The 22,416-nt window shown below is 45.0% G+C and overlaps 1 protein-coding gene across 2 annotated transcripts in view; it reads left to right on the top strand.

The window, feature by feature from the left end:
- Window positions 1-22,416, top strand: part of LOC116359839 (transmembrane channel-like protein 5) — a 35,301-nt gene that overhangs the window by 12,025 nt on the left and 860 nt on the right. The window contains exons 10-19 of one of the 2 annotated variants that reach the window (XM_031813695.1): window positions 1-8; window positions 1,602-1,961; window positions 3,316-3,485; window positions 7,757-7,832; window positions 11,055-11,144; window positions 12,220-12,295; window positions 14,754-14,884; window positions 19,541-19,917; window positions 21,822-21,900; window positions 22,218-22,295. The exon at window positions 1-8 is cut by the window's left edge and continues 167 nt beyond it. In XM_031813695.1, the coding sequence (XP_031669555.1) occupies window positions 1-8; window positions 1,602-1,808 (215 nt within the window). In that variant the 3' untranslated portion in view covers window positions 1,809-1,961; window positions 3,316-3,485; window positions 7,757-7,832; ... (4 more) ...; window positions 21,822-21,900; window positions 22,218-22,295. Of the gene's footprint in view, window positions 9-1,601; window positions 1,962-3,315; window positions 3,486-7,756; window positions 7,833-11,054; window positions 11,145-12,219; window positions 12,296-14,753; window positions 14,885-19,540; window positions 19,918-21,484; window positions 21,579-21,821; window positions 21,901-22,217; window positions 22,296-22,416 lie in introns of those variants that run through there. The other variant, XM_031813697.1, reaches the window with a different exon arrangement.

The following is a 22,416-nucleotide window of genomic DNA, read 5'->3' on the forward strand; positions in this document are numbered from 1 at the left end:
ATCTAAAGGTACACACACACACACACACACATACACACACAGACACACATACACACACACACACACACACACACGTACACTCACACACATTCACACACAGACACACACACACACACACACGTACAGTCACACACATACACACACAGACACACACAGAAACAACCTGCTAGTATTACTGAAGGTACACACACAGAAACAACCTGCTAGTATTGCTGAAGGTACACACAGAAACAACCTGCTAGTATTACTGAAGGTACACACAGAAACAACCTGCTAGTATTACTGAAGGTACACACACAGAAACAACCTGCTAGTATTACTGAAGGTACACACAGAAACAACCTGCTAGTATTACTGAAGGTACACACACAGAAACAACCTGCTAGTATTACTGAAGGTACACACACAGGAACAACCTGCTAGTATTACTGAAGGTACACACACAGAAACAACCTGCTAGTATTACTGAAGGTACACACAGAAACAACCTGCTAGTATTACTGAAGGTACACACACAGAAACAACCTGCTAGTATTACTGAAGGTACACACACAGGAACAACCTGCTAGTATTACTGAAGGTACACACAGAAACAACCTGCTAGTATTACTGAAGGTACACACAGAAACAACCTGCTAGTATTACTGAAGGTACACACACAGGAACAACCTGCTAGTATTACTGAAGGTACACACACAGAAACAACCTGCTAGTATTACTGAAGGTACACACACAGGAACAACCTGCTAGTATTACTGAAGGTACACACACAGGAACAACCTGCTAGTATTACTGAAGGTACACACAGGAACAACCTGCTAGTATTACTGAAGGTACACACAGGAACAACCTGCTAGTATTACTGAAGGTACACACAGGAACAACCTGCTAGTATTACTGAAGGTACACACAGGAACAACCTGCTAGAATTACTGAAGGTACACACACAGAAACAACCTGCTAGTATTACTGAAGGTACACACACAGGAACAACCTGCTAGTATTACTGAAGGTACACACAGAAACAACCTGCTAGTATTACTGAAGGTACACACAGAAACAACCTGCTAGTATTACTGAAGGTACACACAGAAACAACCTGCTAGTATTACTGAAGGTACACACAGAAACAACCTGCTAGTATTACTGAAGGTACACACACAGAAACAACCTGCTAGTATTACTGAAGGTACACACACAGAAACAACCTGCTAGTATTACTGAAGGTACACACAGAAACAACCTGCTAGTATTACTGAAGGTACACACAGAAACAACCTGCTAGTATTACTGAAGGTACACACAGGAACAACCTGCTAGTATTACTGAAGGTACACACAGAAACAACCTGCTAGTATTACTGAAGGTACACACAGAAACAACCTGCTAGTATTTGTATTGAAACCTCTAACTCTGACCTTGTAGGTTGGTTGAGTAGGAGCTATTACATGCAAAAGGCATCCTTCGGGGGGCTGGGGGAACAGACAGAATGAAACACACACACACACACACATCACATGGACCCATACACACACATACACACACACACACACACACACACACACACACACACACACATCTTAATAGCTGTGTTTGTCTAGGAGTCTCTAAGGGAGAGCAGAGTGAAGAGAGAGCTGTCTGTGTCAGACAAGATGAGGGCCTGTCTGGTCCGTCTGGCTGTCTGGCTTCTGTCTGTCTGTCTGGCTACTGGGGCCTGTGTGGCTGTCTACTACCTCTGTCAGCACAACCTGCAGGTCAGTAGCACAAACACACACCACACACACATCTTAATAGCTGTGTTTGTCTAGGAGTCTCTAAGGGAGAGCAGAGTGAAGAGAGAGCTGTCTGTGTCAGACAAGATGAGGGCCTGTCTGGTCCGTCTGGCTGTCTGGCTTCTGTCTGTCTGTCTGGCTACTGGGGCCTGTGTGGCTGTCTACTACCTCTGTCAGCACAACCTGCAGGTCAGTAGCACAAACACACACCACACACACAGTTTAATGTGTTGTACTGTCACCTGGAACTACCTCTGTAAATATGTATGTTTACTGTGTGTGTGTGGGTCCATGTGATGTGTGTGTGTGGGTCCATGTGATGTGTGTGTGGGTCCATGTGATGTGTGTGTGGGTCCATGTGATGTGTGTGTGGGTCCATGTGATGTGTGTGTGGGTCCATGTGATGTGTGTATGGGTCCATGTAATGTGTGTGTGTGGGTCCATGTGATGTGTGTGTGGGTCCATGTGATGTGTGTATGGGTCCATGTAATGTGTGTGTGGGTCCATGTGATGTGTGTGGGTCCATGTGATGTGTGTGTGTGTGTGTGTGTGTGGGTCCATGTGATGTGTGTGTGGGTCCATGTGATGTGTGTGTGGGTCCATGTGATGTGTGTGTGGGTCCATGTGATGTGTGTATGGGTCCATGTGATGTGTGTGGGTCCATGTGATGTGTGTGTGTGTGGGTCCATGTGATGTGTGTGTGTGTGGGTCCATGTGATGTGTGTGTGTGGGTCCATGTGATGTGTGTGTGGGTCCATGTGATGTGTGTGTGGGTCCATGTGATGTGTGTGTGTGGGTCCATGTGATGTGTGTGTGTGGGTCCATGTGTGTGTGTGTGTGTGGGTCCATGTGTGTGTGTGTGTGGGTCCATGTGATGTGTGTGTGGGTCCATGTGATGTGTGTGTGGGTCCATGTGTGTGTGTGTGTGTGTGTGTGTGGGTCCATGTGATGTGTGTGTGTGTGGGTCCATGTGATGTGATGTGTGTGTGTGTGGGTCCATGTGATGTGTGTGTGTGTGTGTGTGGGTCCATGTGATGTGTGTGTGTGGGTCCATGTGATGTGTGTGTGTATGGGTCCATGTGATGTGTGTGTGTGTGGGGGTCCATGTGATGTGTGTGTGGGTGTGTGGGTCCATGTGATGTGTGTGTGGGTCCGTGAGTGTGTGTGTGTGTGGGTCCATGTGATGTGTGTGTGTGGGTCCATGTGATGTGATGTGTGTGTGGGTCCATGTGATGTGATGTGTGTGTGGGTCCATGTGATGTGTGTGTGTGTGGGTCCATGTGATGTGTGTGTGTGTGTGGGTCCGTGATGTGTGTGTGTGTGTGTGTGGGTCCATGTGATGTGTGTGTGGGTCCGTGTGTGTGTGTGTGTGTGGGTCCATGTGATGTGTGTGTGTGTGTGTGTGTGTGGGTCCATGTGATGTGTGTGTGTGTGTGTGTGTGGGTCCATGTGGTGTGTGTGTGGGTCCATGTGGTGTGTGTGTGGGTCCATGTGATGTGTGTGTGTGTGGGTCCATGTGATGTGTGTGTGTGTGTTCCTCCAGCGTGTGGTAACGTCCCCCAGTCCAGAGGATGTCATGACAGAGGCCTGGTCTCTGCTGCTGCCTGTAGCAGTGTGTGTCCTCAACACCTTCATATCACTACTCTACACACACACACACAGACTGGAGCGCTACGATAGCCCACATACACGCGTCTACGTCACGGTGCTCAGGTAACGCACGCAGTACACACACACCCACACACACACGCACAAAGTGTACACGCACACCCACGCACACACAGTACACACACACACCCACGCACACACAGTACACACACACACCCACGCACACACAGTACACACACACCCACACACACACAGTACACACACACACCCACGCACACACAGTAAACAGTAGTAGGTAACGTGTTATTGTCTCTGTGACTGTAACACCCCAGACCCTCAGTAGTAGGTAACATGTTATTGTCTCTGTGACTGTAACACCCCAGACCCTCAGTAGTAGGTAACATGTTATTGTCTCTGTGACTAACACCCCAGACCCTCAGTAGTAGGTAACATGTTATTGTCTCTACTCTGACTGTAACACCCCAGATCCTCAGTAGTAGGTAACATGTTATTGTCTCTGTGACTGTAACACCCCAGACCCTCAGTAGTAGGTAACATGTTATTGTCTCTGTGACTGTAACACCCCAGACCCTCAGTAGTAGGTAACATGTTATTGTCTCTACTCTGACTGTAACACCCCAGATCCTCAGTAGTAGGTAACATGTTATTGTCTCTGTGACTGTAACACCCCAGACCCTCAGTAGTAGGTAACATGTTATTGTCTCTGTGACTGTAACACCCCAGACCCTCAGTAGTAGGTAACATGTTATTGTCTCTGTGACTGTAACACCCCAGACCCTCAGTAGTAGGTAACATGTTATTGTCTCTACTCTGACTGTAACACCCCAGACCCTCAGTAGTAGGTAACATGTTATTGTCTCTGTGACTGTAACACCCCAGACCCTCAGTAGTAGGTAACATGTTATTGTCTCTGTGACTGTAACACCCCAGACCCTCAGTAGTAGGTAACATGTTATTGTCTCTGCTCTGACTGTAACACCCCAGACCCTCAGTAGTAGGCAACATGTTATTGTCTCTGTGACTGTAACACCCCAGACCCTCAGTAGTAGGTAACATGTTATTGTCTCTGTGACTGTAACACCCCAGACCCTCAGTAGTAGGTAACATGTTATTGTCTCTGTGACTGTATCACCCCCAGACCCTCAGTAGTAGGTAACATGTTATTGTCTCTGTGACTGTAACACCCCAGACCCTCAGTAGTAGGTAACATGTTATTGTCTCTGTGACTGTAACACCCCAGACGCTCAGTAGTAGGTAACATGTTAATTGTCTCTGTGACTATAACACCCCAGACCCTCAGTAGTAGGTAAAATGTTATTGTCTCTGTGACTGTAACACCCCAGACCCTCAGTAGTAGGTAACATGTTATTGTCTCTGTGACTGTAACACCCCAGACCCTCAGTAGTAGGTAACATGTTATTGTCTCTGTGACTGTAACACCCCCAGACCCTCAGTAGTAGGTAACATGTTATTGTCTCTACTCTGACTGTAACACCCCAGACCCTCAGTAGTAGGTAAAATGTTATTGTCTCTGTGACTGTAACACCCCAGACCCTCAGTAGTAGGTAACATGTTATTGTCTCTGTGACTGTAACACCCCAGACCCTCAGTAGTAGGTAACATGTTATTGTCTCTGTGACTGTAACACCCCCAGACCCTCAGTAGTAGGTAACATGTTATTGTCTCTGTGACTGTAACACCCCAGACCCTCAGTAGTAGGTAACATGTTATTGTCTCTGTGACTGTAACACCCCAGACCCTCAGTAGTAGGTAACATGTTATTGTCTCTACTCTGACTGTAACACCCCAGATCCTCAGTAGTAGGTAACATGTTATTGTCTCTGTGACTGTAACACCCCAGACCCTCAGTAGTAGGTAACATGTTATTGTCTCTGTGACTGTAACACCCCAGACCCTCAGTAGTAGGTAACATGTTATTGTCTCTGTGACTGTAACACCCCAGACCCTCAGTAGTAGGTAACATGTTATTGTCTCTACTCTGACTGTAACACCCCAGACCCTCAGTAGTAGGTAACATGTTATTGTCTCTGTGACTGTAACACCCCAGACCCTCAGTAGTAGGTAACATGTTATTGTCTCTGTGACTGTAACACCCCAGACCCTCAGTAGTAGGTAACATGTTATTGTCTCTGCTCTGACTGTAACACCCCAGACCCTCAGTAGTAGGCAACATGTTATTGTCTCTGTGACTGTAACACCCCAGACCCTCAGTAGTAGGTAACATGTTATTGTCTCTGTGACTGTAACACCCCAGACCCTCAGTAGTAGGTAACATGTTATTGTCTCTGTGACTGTATCACCCCCAGACCCTCAGTAGTAGGTAACATGTTATTGTCTCTGTGACTGTAACACCCCAGACCCTCAGTAGTAGGTAACATGTTATTGTCTCTGTGACTGTAACACCCCAGACGCTCAGTAGTAGGTAACATGTTAATTGTCTCTGTGACTATAACACCCCAGACCCTCAGTAGTAGGTAAAATGTTATTGTCTCTGTGACTGTAACACCCCAGACCCTCAGTAGTAGGTAACATGTTATTGTCTCTGTGACTGTAACACCCCAGACCCTCAGTAGTAGGTAACATGTTATTGTCTCTGTGACTGTAACACCCCCAGACCCTCAGTAGTAGGTAACATGTTATTGTCTCTACTCTGACTGTAACACCCCAGACCCTCAGTAGTAGGTAAAATGTTATTGTCTCTGTGACTGTAACACCCCAGACCCTCAGTAGTAGGTAACATGTTATTGTCTCTGTGACTGTAACACCCCAGACCCTCAGTAGTAGGTAACATGTTATTGTCTCTGTGACTGTAACACCCCCAGACCCTCAGTAGTAGGTAACATGTTATTGTCTCTGTGACTGTAACACCCCAGACCCTCAGTAGTAGGTAACATGTTATTGTCTCTGTGACTGTAACACCCCAGACCCTCAGTAGTAGGTAACATGTTATTGTCTCTGTGACTGTAACACCCCAGACCCTCAGTAGTAGGTAACATGTTATTGTCTCTGTGACTGTAACACCCCAGACCCTCAGTAGTAGGTAACATGTTATTGTCTCTGCTCTGACTGTAACACCCCAGACCCTCAGTAGTAGGTAGCATGTTATTGTCTCTACTCTGACTGTAACACCCCAGACCCTCAGTAGTAGGTAACATGTTATTGTCTCTGTGACTGTAACACCCCAGACCCTCAGTAGTAGGTAACATGTTATTGTCTCTGTGACTGTAACACCCCCAGACCCTCAGTAGTAGGTAACATGTTATTGTCTCTGTGACTGTAACACCCCAGACCCTCAGTAGTAGGTAACATGTTATTGTCTCTGTGACTGTAACACCCCAGACCCTCAGTAGTAGGTAACATGTTATTGTCTCTGCTCTGACTGTAACACCCCAGACCCTCAGTAGTAGGTAACATGTTATTGTCTCTGTGACTGTAACACCCCAGACCCTCAGTAGTAGGTAACATGTTATTGTCTCTACTCTGACTGTAACACCCCAGACCCTCAGTAGTAGGTAACATGTTATTGTCTCTGCTCTGACTGTAACACCCCAGACCCTCAGTAGTAGGTAACATGTTATTGTCTCTGTGACTGTAACACCCCAGACCCTCAGTAGTAGGTAACATGTTATTGTCTCTACTCTGACTGTAACACCCCAGACCCTCAGTAGTAGGTAACATGTTATTGTCTCTCTGACTGTAACACCCCAGACCCTCAGTAGTAGGTAACATGTTATTGTCTCTGTGACTGTAACACCCCAGACCCTCAGTAGTAGGTAACATGTTATTGTCTCTCCTCTGTGACTGTAACACCCCAGACCCTCAGTAGTAGGTAACATGTTATTGTCTCTACTCTGACTGTAACACCCCAGACCCTCAGTAGTAGGTAACATGTTATTGTCTCTGTGACTGTAACACCCCAGACCCTCAGTAGTAGGTAACATGTTATTGTCTCTGTGACTGTAACACCCCAGACCCTCAGTAGTAGGTAACATGTTATTGTCTCTACTCTGACTGTAACACCCCAGACCCTCAGTAGTAGGTAACATGTTATTGTCTCTGTGACTGTAACACCCCAGACCCTCAGTAGTAGGTAACATGTTATTGTCTCTGTGACTGTAACACCCCAGACCCTCAGTAGTAGGTAACATGTTATTGTCTCTCCTCTGTGACTGTAACACCCCAGACCCTCAGTAGTAGGTAACATGTTATTGTCTCTGTGACTGTAACACCCCAGACCCTCAGTAGTAGGTAACATGTTATTGTCTCTGTGACTGTAACACCCCCAGACCCTCAGTAGTAGGTAACATGTTATTGTCTCTCCTCTGTGACTGCAGGAATGCGATGCTGAAGGTGTCTATCCTAGCAGTGTTGTGTTACTACTGGTTAGCGCTGGTCCCCGGCAACGTCCCGGTAAGAACGACTACACACATATTGGCCTAGTCACATACGGCACCCTATTCCCTGTGTAGTGCACTACTTTAGACCAGAGCCCTATTCCCTATATAGTGCACTACTTTAGACCAGAGCCCTATTCCCTATATAGTGCACTACTTTAGACCAGAGCCCTATTCCCTATATAGTGCACTACTTTAGACCAGAGCCCTATTCCCTATATAGTGCACTACTTTAGATCAGAGCCCTATTCCCTGTGTAGTGCACTACTTTAGACCAGAGCCCTATTCCCTGTGTAGTGCACTACTTTAGACCAGAGCCCTATTCCCTGTATAGTGCACTACTTTAGACCAGAGCCCTATTCCCTGTGTAGTGCACTACTTTAGACCAGAGCCCTATTCCCTGTGTAGTGCACTACTTTAGACCAGAGCCCTATTCCCTGTGTAGTGCACTACTTTAGACCAGGGTATGTGTCCGTCTGTCCGTCCTACAGTGCTGGGAGTCGTATGTTGGTCAGGATGTGTGTCTGTCTGTCTGTCCTACAGTGCTGGGAGTCGTATGTTGGTCAGGATGTGTGTCTGTCTGTGTGTCCTACAGTGCTGGGAGTCGTATGTTGGTCAGGATGTGTGTCTGTCTGTGTGTCCTACAGTGCTGGGAGTCGTATGTTGGTCAGGATGTCTGTCTGTCTGTCTGTCTGTCCTACAGTGCTGGGAGTCGTATGTTGGTCAGGATGTGTGTCCGTCTGTCTGTCCTACAGTGCTGGGAGTCGTATGTTGGTCAGGATGTGTGTGTGTCTGTCTGTCCTACAGTGCTGGGAGTCGTATGTTGGTCAGGATGTGTACCGGCTGGTCATAGTGGACTTCATCTTCTGTCTGCTGGGATCCTTCTGTGGAGAATACCTCTACAAGTACAGCTGTCTTTACTATACTATACTATATTACTATACTGTGGAGAATACCTCTACAAGTACAGCTGTCTTTACTATACTATATTACTATACTGTGGAGAATACCTCTACAAGTACAGCTGTCTTTACTATACTATATTACTATACTATATACTATATTACTATACTATATTACTATACTATACTATATTACTATACTATATTACTATACTGTGGAGAATACCTCTACAAGTACAGCTGTCTTTACTATACTATACTATACTATACTATATACTATATTACTATACTGTGGAGAATACCTCTACAAGTACAGCTGTCTTTACTATACTATACTATACTATAATATATACTATATTACTATACTGTGGAGAATACCTCTACAAGTACAGCTGTCTTTACTATACTATACTATATTACTATACTGTGGAGAATACCTCTACAAGTACAGCTGTCTTTACTATACTATACTATATTACTATACTGTGGAGAATACCTCTACAAGTACAGCTGTCTTTACTATACTATACTATACTATATTACTATACTATATTACTATACTGTGGGGAATACCTCTACAAGTACAGCTGTCTTTACTATACTATATTACTATACTATACTATACTATACTGTATTACTAGACTGTGGAGAATACCTCTACAAGTACAGCTGTCTTTACTATACTATACTATACTATATTACTATACTGTGGAGAATACCTCTACAAGTACAGCTGTCTTTACTATACTATATTACTATACTTTGGAGAATACCTCTACAAGTACAGCTGTCTTTACTATACTATACTATACTATACTATATACTATATTACTATACTGTGGAGAATACCTCTACAAGTACAGCTGTCTCTACTATACTATACTATATTACTATACTGTGGAGAATACCTCTAAAAGTACAGCTGTCTATACTATACTATACTATACTATATTACTATACTGTGGATAATACCTCTACAAGTACAGCTGTCTTTACTATACTATACTATATTACTATACTGTGGAGAATACCTCTACAAGTACAGCTGTCTATACTATACTATACTATACTGTACTATACTGTGGATAATACCTCTAGAAGTACAGCTGTCTATACTATACTATACTGTACTATACTGTGGATAATACCTCTAAAAGTACAGCTGTCTATACTATACTATACTATACTGTGGATAATACCTTTACAAGTACAGCTGTCTATACTATACTATACTATACTGTGGATAATACCTTTACAAGTACAGCTGTCTATACTATACTATACTATACTATACTATACTATACTATACTGTGGATAATACCTCTAAAAGTACAGCTGTCTATACTATACTATACTATACTGTGGATAATACCTCTACAAGTACAGCTGTCTTTACTATACTATACTGTGGAGAATACCTCTAAAAGTACAGATGTCTATACTATACTATACTATACTATACTATACTATACTGTGGATAATACCTCTAAAAGTACAGCTGTCTATACTATACTATACTATACTATACTATACTGTGGATAATACCTCTACAAGTACAGCTGTCTATACTATACTATACTATACTATAATATACTGTGGAGAATACCTCTACAAGTACAGTACTTATATTGGAGCTGGGATGATCAACACCGACCACTTATCACAGTCATTTTGCTGATAAGGTTCATTACGATAAGTAGCCTATACTAGAGAAATGTGAAGTTTGAAATACGTTTGCTAATGTGGATGATTGTTAATTGATGGCTACGACAGTCAGTCTGGTAGTAGTAGTATTTAAAGGACAATTCAAGACCAACTGTGGTGCACATCAATGTTATAACTAGTATTGTACTGTATACACTGAGTGTACAAAACATTAAGAACACCTTCCTGATATTGAGTCGCACCCCCCTTTGCCCGCAGAACAGCCTCAATTTGTCAGGTTATGAACTCTACAAGGTGTTGACAGCGTTCCACAGGGATGCTAGCCCACCCTCTGAATGGCACACATACACAATCTGTGTCTCAATTGTCTCAAGGCTTAAAAATCCTTCTTTAACCAGGTCTCCTCCCCTTCATCTACACTGATTGAAGTGGATTTAACAAGTAACATCAATAAGGGATCATAGCTTTCACCTGGATTCACCTCAGTCTATGTCATGGAAAGAGCAAGTGTTCATAATGTTTTGTCAACTCAGTGTCTATCCTCTCCTCTACAAGTATGCCCATCTATCTGTGGTTATTCCATGTTTAGTATATTTACAAAGAGACACTTATATAGATAGTTTAGTATTTAACTCCAACATGGACTCAAGCACACCTGTTGTTGTCTTTAGTGTGATTGCCACCAGGTGTGTTGTGAAGCCGGCAGAGTTTGACGTGGCCAGGAACGTTCTAGATCTGATCAACGCTCAGACCCTGGCCTGGTACAGTAACCTATAGTCCTACCCACTTTGCTTCTCTAGTAACCTAATATCTATACCCTCTCTGCCTCTCTAGTAACCTATATCTATACCCTATCTGCCGCTCTAGTAACCTATATCTATAACCTCTCTGCCGCTCTAGTAACCTATATATACCCTCTCTAGTAACCTATATATATATATATATATATATATATACCCTCTGCATCTCTAGTAACCTATATCTATATATATACATTCTCTGTCAGTTCCTGTCTAGTTGAATATATCTATACCAGACTCTTCTCTAGTCGGGACCAAAAGCTGATGATACACTTGCAAGTTTGTTAGACAATGTTGCCGAGCAACGGAGTGGGGTATGAGACACTGGAAGAATCATGAACAACTTGGACATTGATAATAATTACATTTCTCAGTGTATTTACTTGAGAAATGTAATTAATTCCTGTTGACAGCCACAGATGTCATCAGCTAACAAACAAACAGTAAATAAATAACTTTTTAGTTCATAATTCTAAGATAGGAAGTGTACATGGTATTCATCTAGCTAGCCAGCTAGTTCGACATACATTTTGTTTAAGTTTTTTGTATCTAAATCTACATGGCTAGCTAGCGAAATAGCCTGTTCGTCCCATTGACTTAAAACATGGGTTTCGATTAGCATGCTAATCGATTAGCATGCCCACCATTTCCGTCAGTTAAACATGACAAACTGAACACAGTATGTATGCATTAACGTATCATGATACAATATTATAGTGAGGCAACATATGAGGTGTGAATGGCAAACATTTCACAGCTAAATGGATGTACATTTTTTCTCTACAGCAAAAAAAACAACGATATTTTTTCAAAATATATTGGAATGGCAGACTGATCACATGACCAATATCTGAGCTCTGATTGGAGTAGTCCTAAAATTGCACACTAGGTGGTGCAGCTGATAAAAATTCCCAATGCTGGCAACATTGCTTGGCAATATTGGCAAAAAAAATGCTAGTTTATCATTAGCTTGAGACTGTCTTAATATTGCTCTGCCTGTCTGTCTATCTCTTTCTCTGTTTCTCTCCCTCTCCAGGATAGGGGTGTACTTCTCTCCTCTCCTCCCTGTCGTTCAGCTCATCAAACTCTTCCTAATCTTCCACCTAAAGAAGGTAGAGCCCTGGAGAAAAGTAGTGCACTAATAGTGAATACTAAGGTGCCATTCTAATACTAGGGGTCCATTGTGATACTATCAAATCAAATTTTATTTGTCACATACACATGGTTAGCAGATGTTAATGCGAGTGTAGCGAAATGCTTGTGCTTCTAGTTCCGACAATGCAGTAATAACCAACAAGTAATCTAACTAACAATTCCAAAACTACTGTCTTATACACAGTGTAAGGGGATAAAGAATATGTACATAAGGATATATGAATGAGTGATGGTACAGAGCAGCATAGGCAAGATACAGTAGATGGTATCGAGTACAGTATATACATATGAGATGAGTATGTAAACAAAGTGGCATAGTTAAAGTGGCTAGTGATACATGTATTACATAAGGATGCAGTCGATGATATAGAGTACAGTATATACGTATACATATGAGATGAATAATGTAGGGTAATTAACATTATATAAGGTAGCATTGTTTAAAGTGGCTAGTGATATATTTACATAATTTCCCATCAATTCCCATTATTAAAGTGGCTGGAGTTGAGTCAGTGTCATTGTCAGTGTGTTGGCAGCAGCCACTCAATGTTAGTGGTGGCTGTTTAACAGTCTGATGGCCTTGAGATAGAAGCTGTTTTTCAGTCTCTCGGTCCCAGCTTTGCTGCACCTGTACTGACCTCGCCTTCTGGATGATAGCGGGGTGAACAGGCAGTGGCTCGGTGGTTGTTGTCCTTGATGATCTTATTGGCCTTCCTGTGACATCGGGTGGTGTAGGTGTCCTGGAGGGCAGGTAGTTTGCCCCCGGTGATGCGTTGTGCAGACCTCACTACCCTCTGGAGAGCCTTACGGTTGAGGGCGGTGCAGTTGCCGTACCAGGCGGTGATACAGCCCGACAGGATGCTCTCGATTGTGCATCTGTAGAAATTTGTGAGTGCTTTTGGTGACAAGCCGAATTTCTTCAGCCTCCTGAGGTTGAAGAGGCGCTGCTGCGCCTTCTTCACGATGCTGTCTGTGTGAGTGGACCAATTCAGTTTGTCTGTGATGTGTATGCCGAGGAACTTGAAACTTGCTACCCTCTCCACTACAGTTCCATCGATGTGGATAGGGGGGTGTTCCCTCTGCTGTTTCCTGAAGTCCACAATCATCTCCTTAGTTTTGTTGACGTTGAGTGTGAGGTTATTTTCCTGACACCACACTCCGAGGGCCCTCACCTCCTCCCTATAGGCCGCCGTGTGATACTAGGGTTCCATTGTGATACTAGGGTTCCATTGTAATACTAGGGTTCCATTGTAATACTAGGGTGCCATTGTAATACTAGGGGTCCATTGTAATACTAGGGTTCCATTGTGATACTAGGGTCCATTGTAATACTAGGGTCCATTGTAATACTAGGGTTCCATTGTGATACTAGGGTTCCATTGTGATACTAGGGTTCCATTGTGATACTAGGGTTCCATTGTAATACTAGGGTGCCATTGTAATACTAGGGTTCCATTGTAATACTAGGGTTCCATTGTAATACTAGGGTTCCATTGTGATACTAGGGTTCCATTGTGATACTAGGGTTCCATTGTGATACTAGGGTTCCATTGTGATACTAGGGTTCCATTGTAATACTAGGGTTCCATTGTGATACTAGGGTTCCATTGTAATACTAGGGGTCCATTGTAATACTAGGGGTCCATTGTAATACTAGGGTTCCATTGTAATACTAGGGTTCCATTGTAATACTAGGGGTTCCATTGTAATACTAGGGTTCCATTGTGATACTAAGGTGCCGTTTGAGATGTAGACTCAGACTCCTTCCTCCCTTCCTCCCTACCTCTCTCCCCCCTCCTTTCTCCCTACCTCTCTCCCTCCTTCTCTCCCCCCTCCTTCCTCCCTACCTCTATATCTCCCCCTCCCTCCTTCCCCCCCTCCCTCTCTCCCCCCTCCTCCCTCCCTCCCTCTCTCTCTCCCCCCTCCCTCTCTCCTCCCTCCTTCTCCCCCCATCCCTCCCTCTCTCCCTCCCTCTCTCCCTCCTCCTCCCTCCCTCTCTCCCCCCTCCTCCTCCCTCCCTCTCTCCCCCCTCCTCCCTCTCTACCTACCTCTCTACCCCTCCTCCCTCTGTCTCTCCTCCCTCCCTACCCCCCCTCCTCCCTCCCTACCTCTCTCTCTCTCTACCCCTCCTCTCTCTCTCTCTACCCCTCCTCCCTCCCTCCCTACCTCTCTCCCCCCTCCCTCTCTCTCTCCCTCCTCCTCCCTCCCTCTCTCCCCCCTCCCTACCTCTCTCTCCCCCCTCCTCCTTCTCTCCCCCCTCCTCCCTCCCTACCTCTTTCTCTACCCCTCCACCCTCCTCCTTCTCTCCCCCCTCCCTCCCTACCTCTTCTCCCTCCCCCCTCCTCCTTTTCTCCCCCCTCCTCCCTCCCTACCTATCTCTCGCCCCTCTCTCCTCCCTCCCTACCTCTCTCCTAGACCAGTATAAGGAGCTGCCATCCTCCCAGCTCCTGGAGTAGGGTGGGTCAGATGCAGACCCTCTTCATCTCCCTCCTCTTCCTCCCCTGTTACCTGGGGACTCTGGCCCTGCTGGCATACACACTCTGGAGGTACACACACACACACACACACACACTCACAATCAATACAATGTTTTTTAGAAAGCCCTTTTTACATCAGCAGAGTGGTTCTACAGAAACCCCAGCCTAAAACCCCAAACAGCAAGCAATGCAGATGTAGAAGCAGGGTGGCTAGGAAAAACTCCCTAGAAAGGCAGGAACCTGGGTAGAAACCTAGAGAGGAACCAGGCTATGAGGGGTGGCCAGTCCTCTTCTGGCTGTGCCGGGTAGAGAGGAACCAGGCTATGAGGGGTGACCAGTCCTCTTCTGGCTGTGCCGGGTAGAGAGGAACCAGGCTATGAGGGGTGACCAGTCCTCTTCTGGCTGTGCCGGGTAGAGAGGAACCAGGCTATGAGGGGTGACCAGTCCTCTTCTGGCTGTGCCGGGTAGAGAGGAACCAGGCTATGAGGGGTGGCCAGTCTTCTTCTGGCTGTGCCGGGTAGAGAGGAACCAGGCTATGAGGGGTGGCCAGTCCTCTTCTGGCTGTGCCGGGTGAAGATTATAACAGAACATGGCCATGAAGGCCAGATCGTTCTTCAAGATGTTCAAATGTTCATAGATGACCGGCAGCAGGAATCGTCAGGCCCGGTAGTTCTGAGGCCCAGGCCCAGGTCCTCCGGGAGGGGAGACATAGAATGCCTAACAAGCAAAAAGGCAGTAACTGGTCATTTGGTTGAAAATGAGTTAATGTCATTTTTTGCTACATTAAATAGATGCTTCATCATGTGGACAAGTATCCTGCCTCTATTGTATTGTGTTTTGTAGAAAATGGGGGTCATGTTAGCAGTAACTGCATAAAGGTGCTGTGAAACCAAGGTGAATCAAAGCTGTTCCACGCTATGAGCAGGTACTGCCTTTTTGCTTGGTAGGATACTCTGCTTTGTCTCGGGGTAGTAAGTTAGTGGTCTGTTGATATCCCTTTGGTGGTGTGGGGGCTGTGCTTTGGCAAAGTAGGTGGGGCTAGTTGGCCCCGTCCAGGGGTAACCACGACCCTCCCCTGTCTCAGTCTCCATTATCTATTCTGTAATAGTCTATGTGCCGGGGGGCTAGGGTCAGTCTGTCCTATCTGGTGTAATTCTCCTGTCTTATCTGGTGTCCTGTGTGGTAGGGCAGTATAGTCCACGAAGATCTCCCCCACCACAGGAGTCCCAGAGGGCGCAAAACTGGACAGGAAGATCCCGGATCCCGTCAGGGACTCAACCCACTCACGTGGAGTACAGCGTGGCATGACAGGATGCACCCTCCTAGGGAGGGCATGGGAGAGTGAGAGCGAGCCAGTGACTCAGCCTCCGTAATAGGGTCAGAGACAGAGGAACTCAGTGGAGTGAGGGGAGCCGGCCAGGCTGAAAACGCAAGGGTGGTTCGTCACTCCAGTGCCTTGCCGTTCACCTTCAAACCCCTGGGCCAGACTACACTCAATCAAAGGACCTACTGAAGAGATGAGTCTTCAGTAAAGACTTAAAAGGTCGAGATCGAGTCTTCATCTCTCACATGGACAGGCAGACCATTCCATAAGTTTTATTTAAGACGACTGTACAACCATCGAGATTCATTGTCAGATTCAACAGAAGATCTCTTTGTTTCTTGGGACCTAGAACAAGCATCTCTGTTTTGTCAAAAATTAAAAGCACCAAAATTGCCGCCATCCACTTCCTTATGTGGGTGCACCTCAGCCACGCTCAAGGTCCTAAACGATATCTTAACCGCCATCGATAAGAAACATTACTGTGCAGCCGTATTCATTGATCTGGCCAAGGCTTTCGACTCTGTCAATCACCATATCCTCATCGGCAGACTCGACAGCCTTGGTTTCTCAAATGATTGCCTCGCCTGGTTCACCAACTACTTCTCTGATAGAGTTCAGTGTGTCAAATCGGAGGGTCTGCTGTCCGGACCTCTGGCAGTCTCTATGGGGGTGCCACAGGGTTCAATTCTTGGACCGACTCTCTTCTCTGTATACATCAATGAGGTCGCTCTTGCTGCTGGTGAGTCCCTGATCCACCTCTACGCAGACGACACCATTCTGTATACTTCCGGCCCTTCTTTGGACACTGTGTTAACAACCCTCCAGGCAAGCTTCAATGCCATACAACTCTCCTTCCGTGGCCTCCAATTGCTCTTAAATACAAGTAAAACTAAATGCATGCTCTTCAACCGATCGCTACCTGCACCTACCCGCCTGTCCAACATCACTACTCTGGACGGCTCTGACTTAGAATACGTGGACAACTACAAATACTTAGGTGTCTGGTTAGACTGTAAACTCTCCTTCCAGACCCATATCAAACATCTCCAATCCAAAGTTAAATCTAGAATTGGCTTCCTATTTCGCAACAAAGCATCCTTCACTCATGCTGCCAAACATACCCTTGTAAAACTGACCATCCTACCAATCCTCGACTTTGGCGATGTCATTTACAAAATAGCCTCCAATACCTTACTCAACAAATTGGATGCAGTCTATCACAGTGCAATCCGTTTTATCACCAAAGCCCCATATACTACCCACCATTGCGACCTGTACGCTCTCGTTGGCTGGCCCTCGCTTCATACTCGTCGCCAAACCCACTGGCTCCATGTCATCTACAAGACCCTGCTAGGTAAAGTCCCCCCTTATCTCAGCTCGCTGGTCACCATAGCATCTCCCACCTGTAGCACACGCTCCAGCAGGTATATCTCTCTAGTCACCCCCAAAACCAATTCTTTCTTTGGCCGCCTCTCCTTCCAGTTCTCTTCTGCCAATGACTGGAACGAACTACAAAAATCTCTGAAACTGGAAACACTTATCTCCCTCACTAGCTTTAAGCACCAACTGTCAGAGCAGCTCACAGATTACTGCACCTGTACATAGCCCACCTATAATTTAGCCCAAACAACTACCTCTTTCCCAACTGTATTTAATTTTAATTAATTTATTTATTTTGCTCCTTTGCACCCCATTATTTTTTTATTTCTACTTTGCACATTCTTCCATTGCAAAACTACCATTCCAGTATTTTACTTGCTATATTGTATTTACTTTGCCATCATGGCCTTTTTTGCCTTTACCTCCCTTCTCACCTAATTTGCTCACATTGTATATAGACTTGTTTATACTGCATTATTGACTGTATGTTTGTTTTTACTCCATGTGTAACTCTGTGTCGTTTTATTTGTCGAACTGCTTTGCTTTATCTTGGCCAGGTCGCAATTGTAAATGAGAACTTGTTCTCAACTTGCCTACCTGGTTAAATAAAGGTAAAATAAAATAAAATAAAATGTCTGAAACACAGGCTTTGGGGTTGGCAATTTTTAGTGCTTCACCATGTTTCATTGAAATCTATAGCTGTGCGTCGTCCACATAGCAGTGAAAGTTGACATTGTGTTTCCGTTATGACATCACCAAGAGGTAGCATATATAGTGAAAACAATAGAGGTCCTAGAACGGAACCTTGGGGAACACCGAACGTCCGAAGACAAACCCATCCACTGAGACGAACTGATATCTTTCTGACAGATAACAACTTGTCCGTGTGGACCATTTATGGTTTCCAATCTCCCCCCCCCCCCCCCCCAAAAAAAATGTAGTGATTGATGTTGTTGAAAACGGCACTAAGGTCTAGGAGCACAAGGACAGACGCAGAGGCTCGGTCTGACGCCATTAAAATGTCATTTACAACCTTCTTAAGTGTGGTCTCAGTACTATGGTGGGGGTCTAAAACCAGACTGGGACGTTTCGTATACATGATTTGTTTTCAGGATGGCGGTGAGTTGCTGAGAAACAGCTTTTTGTAGCGTTTTTGACAGGAACAGGAGATTAGACCTAGACTGATAGTTATTTTCCTTTTTCAGGTCAAGGTTTGGCTTTTTCAGAAGACGTGTTATTACTGCCACTTTCAGTGAGTTTGGTACACATCTGGAGGATAGGGAGCCATTTATTATGTTGAACATAGGAGGGCCAAGCACAGGAAGTACAGTGAGCTCCAAAAGTATTGGGACAGCGACCATTTTGTTTGTTGTTGTGGCTCTGTACTCCACTTTGGATTTGAAATGGTACAATGACTATGAGGTTAAAGGTCAGACTGTCAGCTTTAATTTGAGGGTATTTTCATCCATATTGGGTGACCCGTTTAGATATTACAGCACTTCTTGTACTTAGTCCTCCCATTTTAGGGGACCAGAAGCATTGGGACAAATATGTGTCTTAAAGTAGTTTAAAGTTGAGTATTTAGTCCCATATTTCTAGCACGCAATGACTACATCAAGCTTGTGACTCTACAAACTTATTGGATGCATGTGCTGTTTGTTTAGGTTGTGTTTCAGATGATTTGGTGCCCAATAGAAATGAAGGGTAAATAATGTATTGTGTCATTTTGGAGTCACTTTTATTGTAAATAAGAAAAGATGATGTTTCTAAACACTTCTACATTAATGTTGGTGCTACTGTGAATTAATGAATGAATCTTGAATGATGATGAGTGAGAAAGTTAGACGCTCAAATATCACACCCCCAGGACATGTTAACCACTCACCATTACAATAACAGGGTTAGCATTTTTGGGGGGGGGGGGGGGTGTATGATATCTGTGCATCTGTAACTTTCTCACACCGACTGTAGACCAGTGGATAGACACACACTAACCCTACCTGTCCTGTCTCGGTCCCCAGTCTCCCTCCCTCTAGTGTGTGTGGTCCGTTCCAGGGCCAAGGCTGGGTGATGCAGACTGTAGACACACACTAACCCTACCTGTCCTGTCTCGGTCCCCAGTCTCCCTCCCTCTAGTGTGTGTGGTCCGTTCCAGGACCAGGGCTGGGTGATGCAGACTGTAGACACACACTAACCCTACCTGTCCTGTCTCTGTCCCCAGTCTCCCTCCCTCTAGTGTGTGTGGTCCGTTCCAGGGCCAAGGCTGGGTGATGCAGACTGTAGACCAGTGGCTAGCCTCCCTTCAGGCCTCTCAGCCCCACTCTGCCTGGCTGGCTTGGATCATCAACATTATACTACACAGTCAAGTCTTCTACTGCCTCCTAACACTCATAGTACTGTGAGTAGCTGTGTACACACACATAAACACACACACACACTTCTCCTATGTCCAGTCCTGGTACAAGTATGTTACTGTGTGTGTGTAATGGTTTTATCCTCCCATGAAATAAGGAACAGAAGCTAAGGCTACTAGCTCTGACTGATGTACTGGTTGCTATAGCTAGCCTAGCTCCTAGCTATCTGATAACTACTCTATTGAGGGATAATGTACTATGACAGTGTGGTTACTATAGCTAGCCTAGCTCCTAGCTATCTGATAACTACTCTATTGAGGGATAATGTACTATGACAGTGTGCTTACTATAGCTAGCCTAGCTCCTAGCTATCTGATAACTACTCTATTGAGGGATAATGTACTATGACCGTGTGGTTGCTATAGCTAGCCTAGCTCCTAGCTATCTGATAACTACTCTATTGAGGGTAATGTACTATGACAGTGTGGTTGCTATAGCTAGCCTAGCTCCTAGCTATCTGATAACTACTCTATTGAGGGATAATGTACTATGACCGTGTGGTTGCTATAGCTAGCCTAGCTATCTGATAACTACTCTATTGAGGGATAATGTACTATGACCGTGTGGTTGCTATAGCTAGCCTAGCTCCTAGCTATCTGATAACTACTCTATTGAGGGATAATGTACTATGACAGTGTGGTTGCTATAGCTAGCCTAGCTCCTAGCTATCTGATAACTACTCTATTGAGGGATAATATACTATGACAGTGTGGTTACTATAGCTAGCCTAGCTCCTAGCTATCTGATAACTACTCTATTGAGGGATAATGTACTATGACAGTGTGGTTACTATAGCTAGCCTATCTCCTAGCTATCTGATAACTACTCTATTGAGGGATAATGTACTATGACCGTGTGGTTGCTATAGCTAGCCTATCTCCTAGCTATCTGATAACTACTCTATTGAGGGGTAATGTACTATGACCGTGTGGTTGCTATAGCTAGCCTAGCTCCTAGCTATCTGATAACTACTCTATTGAGGGATAATGTACTATGACAGTGTGCTTACTATAGCTAGCCTAGCTCCTAGCTATCTGATAACTACTCTATTGAGGGATAATGTACTATGACAGTGGTTGCTATAGCTAGCCTATCTCCTAGCTATCTGATAACTACTCTATTGAGGGATAATGTACTATGACAGTGTGGTTACTATAGCTAGCCTAGCTCCTAGCTATCTGATAACTACTCTATTGAGAGATAATGTACTATGACAGTGTGGTTGCTATAGCTAGCCTATCTCCTAGCTATCTGATAACTACTCTATTGAGGGGTAATGTACTATGACAGTGTGGTTGCTATAACTAGCCTATCTCCTAGCTATCTGATAACCACTCTATTGAGGGGTAATGTACTATGACAGTGTGGTTGCTATAGCTAGCCTAGCTCCTAGCTATGTTAAGATGGATTCTCTGACTGTCGCTCTGAATAAGAATGTCTGGTAAATGACTCAAATATAAAAATGTGCCTTTACTTCCTGTAGGTTAGTGATGTACTTCCTGTGGCAGGTGACTCAGGGTCGTAAACGTCTCATCATGTCTCTTCCTGTAGGGTGGTGATGTACTTCCTGTGGCAGGTGACTCAGGGTCGTAAACGTCTCATCGTGTCTCTTCCTGTAGGGTGGTGATGTACTTCCTGTGGCAGGTGACTCAGGGTCGTAAACGTCTCATGTCTCTTCCTGTAGGGTGGTGATGTACTTCCTGTGGCAGGTGACTCAGGGTCGTAAACGTCTCATTGTGTCTCTTCCTGTAGGGTGGTGATGTACTTCCTGTGGCAGGTGACTCAGGGTCGTAAACGTCTCATCGTGTCTCTTCCTGTAGGCTGGTGATGTACTTCCTGTGGCAGGTGACTCAGGGTCGTAAACGTCTCATCATGTCTCTTCCTGTAGGGTGGTGATGTACTTCCTGTGGCAGGTGAATCAGGGTCGTAAACGTCTCATCATGTCTCTACGGGAACAGATAGTCAATGTGAGGCTCTCCTACACATACATACACTGAAGCGCACACACACACCTATACAAACACACACGCACCTCTCTTCCTCAGTGTTCCCTCTCTTCCTCTCTTCCCTTCCTCCCTCTCTCTCTCCCTCTTCCCCCCTCTCTCTCTCCCTCTTCCCCCCTCTCTCTCTCCCTCTTCCCCCCTCTCTCTCTCCCTCTTCCCCCCTCTCTTCCTCTCTTCCCTCTCTCTCTTCCTCTCTTCCTCTCTCCCCTTCCTCTCTTCCCTGTCTAATCCATCCATTTCTCTCCTCCTGTGTCTCTCTCTCTCTCTCTCTGTGGTGTTAGGAGGGGAAGGACAAGGCCTTTCTCCTCAGGAGGTTACAGTGTCTACAGAGACAGGGAGCAGGCAGACCTAGACCACAGGTTAGTACTATAAGCCCATAGGACTCTGGTCTAAAGTAGTGCACTATAAAGGGATTAGGGTGCCATTTATGATGCAGTCTTGTTGTAGATAAGATGACAGACAGATGTAGATATTGAGACT

This window comes from Oncorhynchus kisutch, unplaced genomic scaffold (assembly GCF_002021735.2).
Source record: "Oncorhynchus kisutch isolate 150728-3 unplaced genomic scaffold, Okis_V2 Okis06b-Okis10b_hom, whole genome shotgun sequence".
Lineage (NCBI taxonomy): Eukaryota > Metazoa > Chordata > Actinopteri > Salmoniformes > Salmonidae > Oncorhynchus > Oncorhynchus kisutch.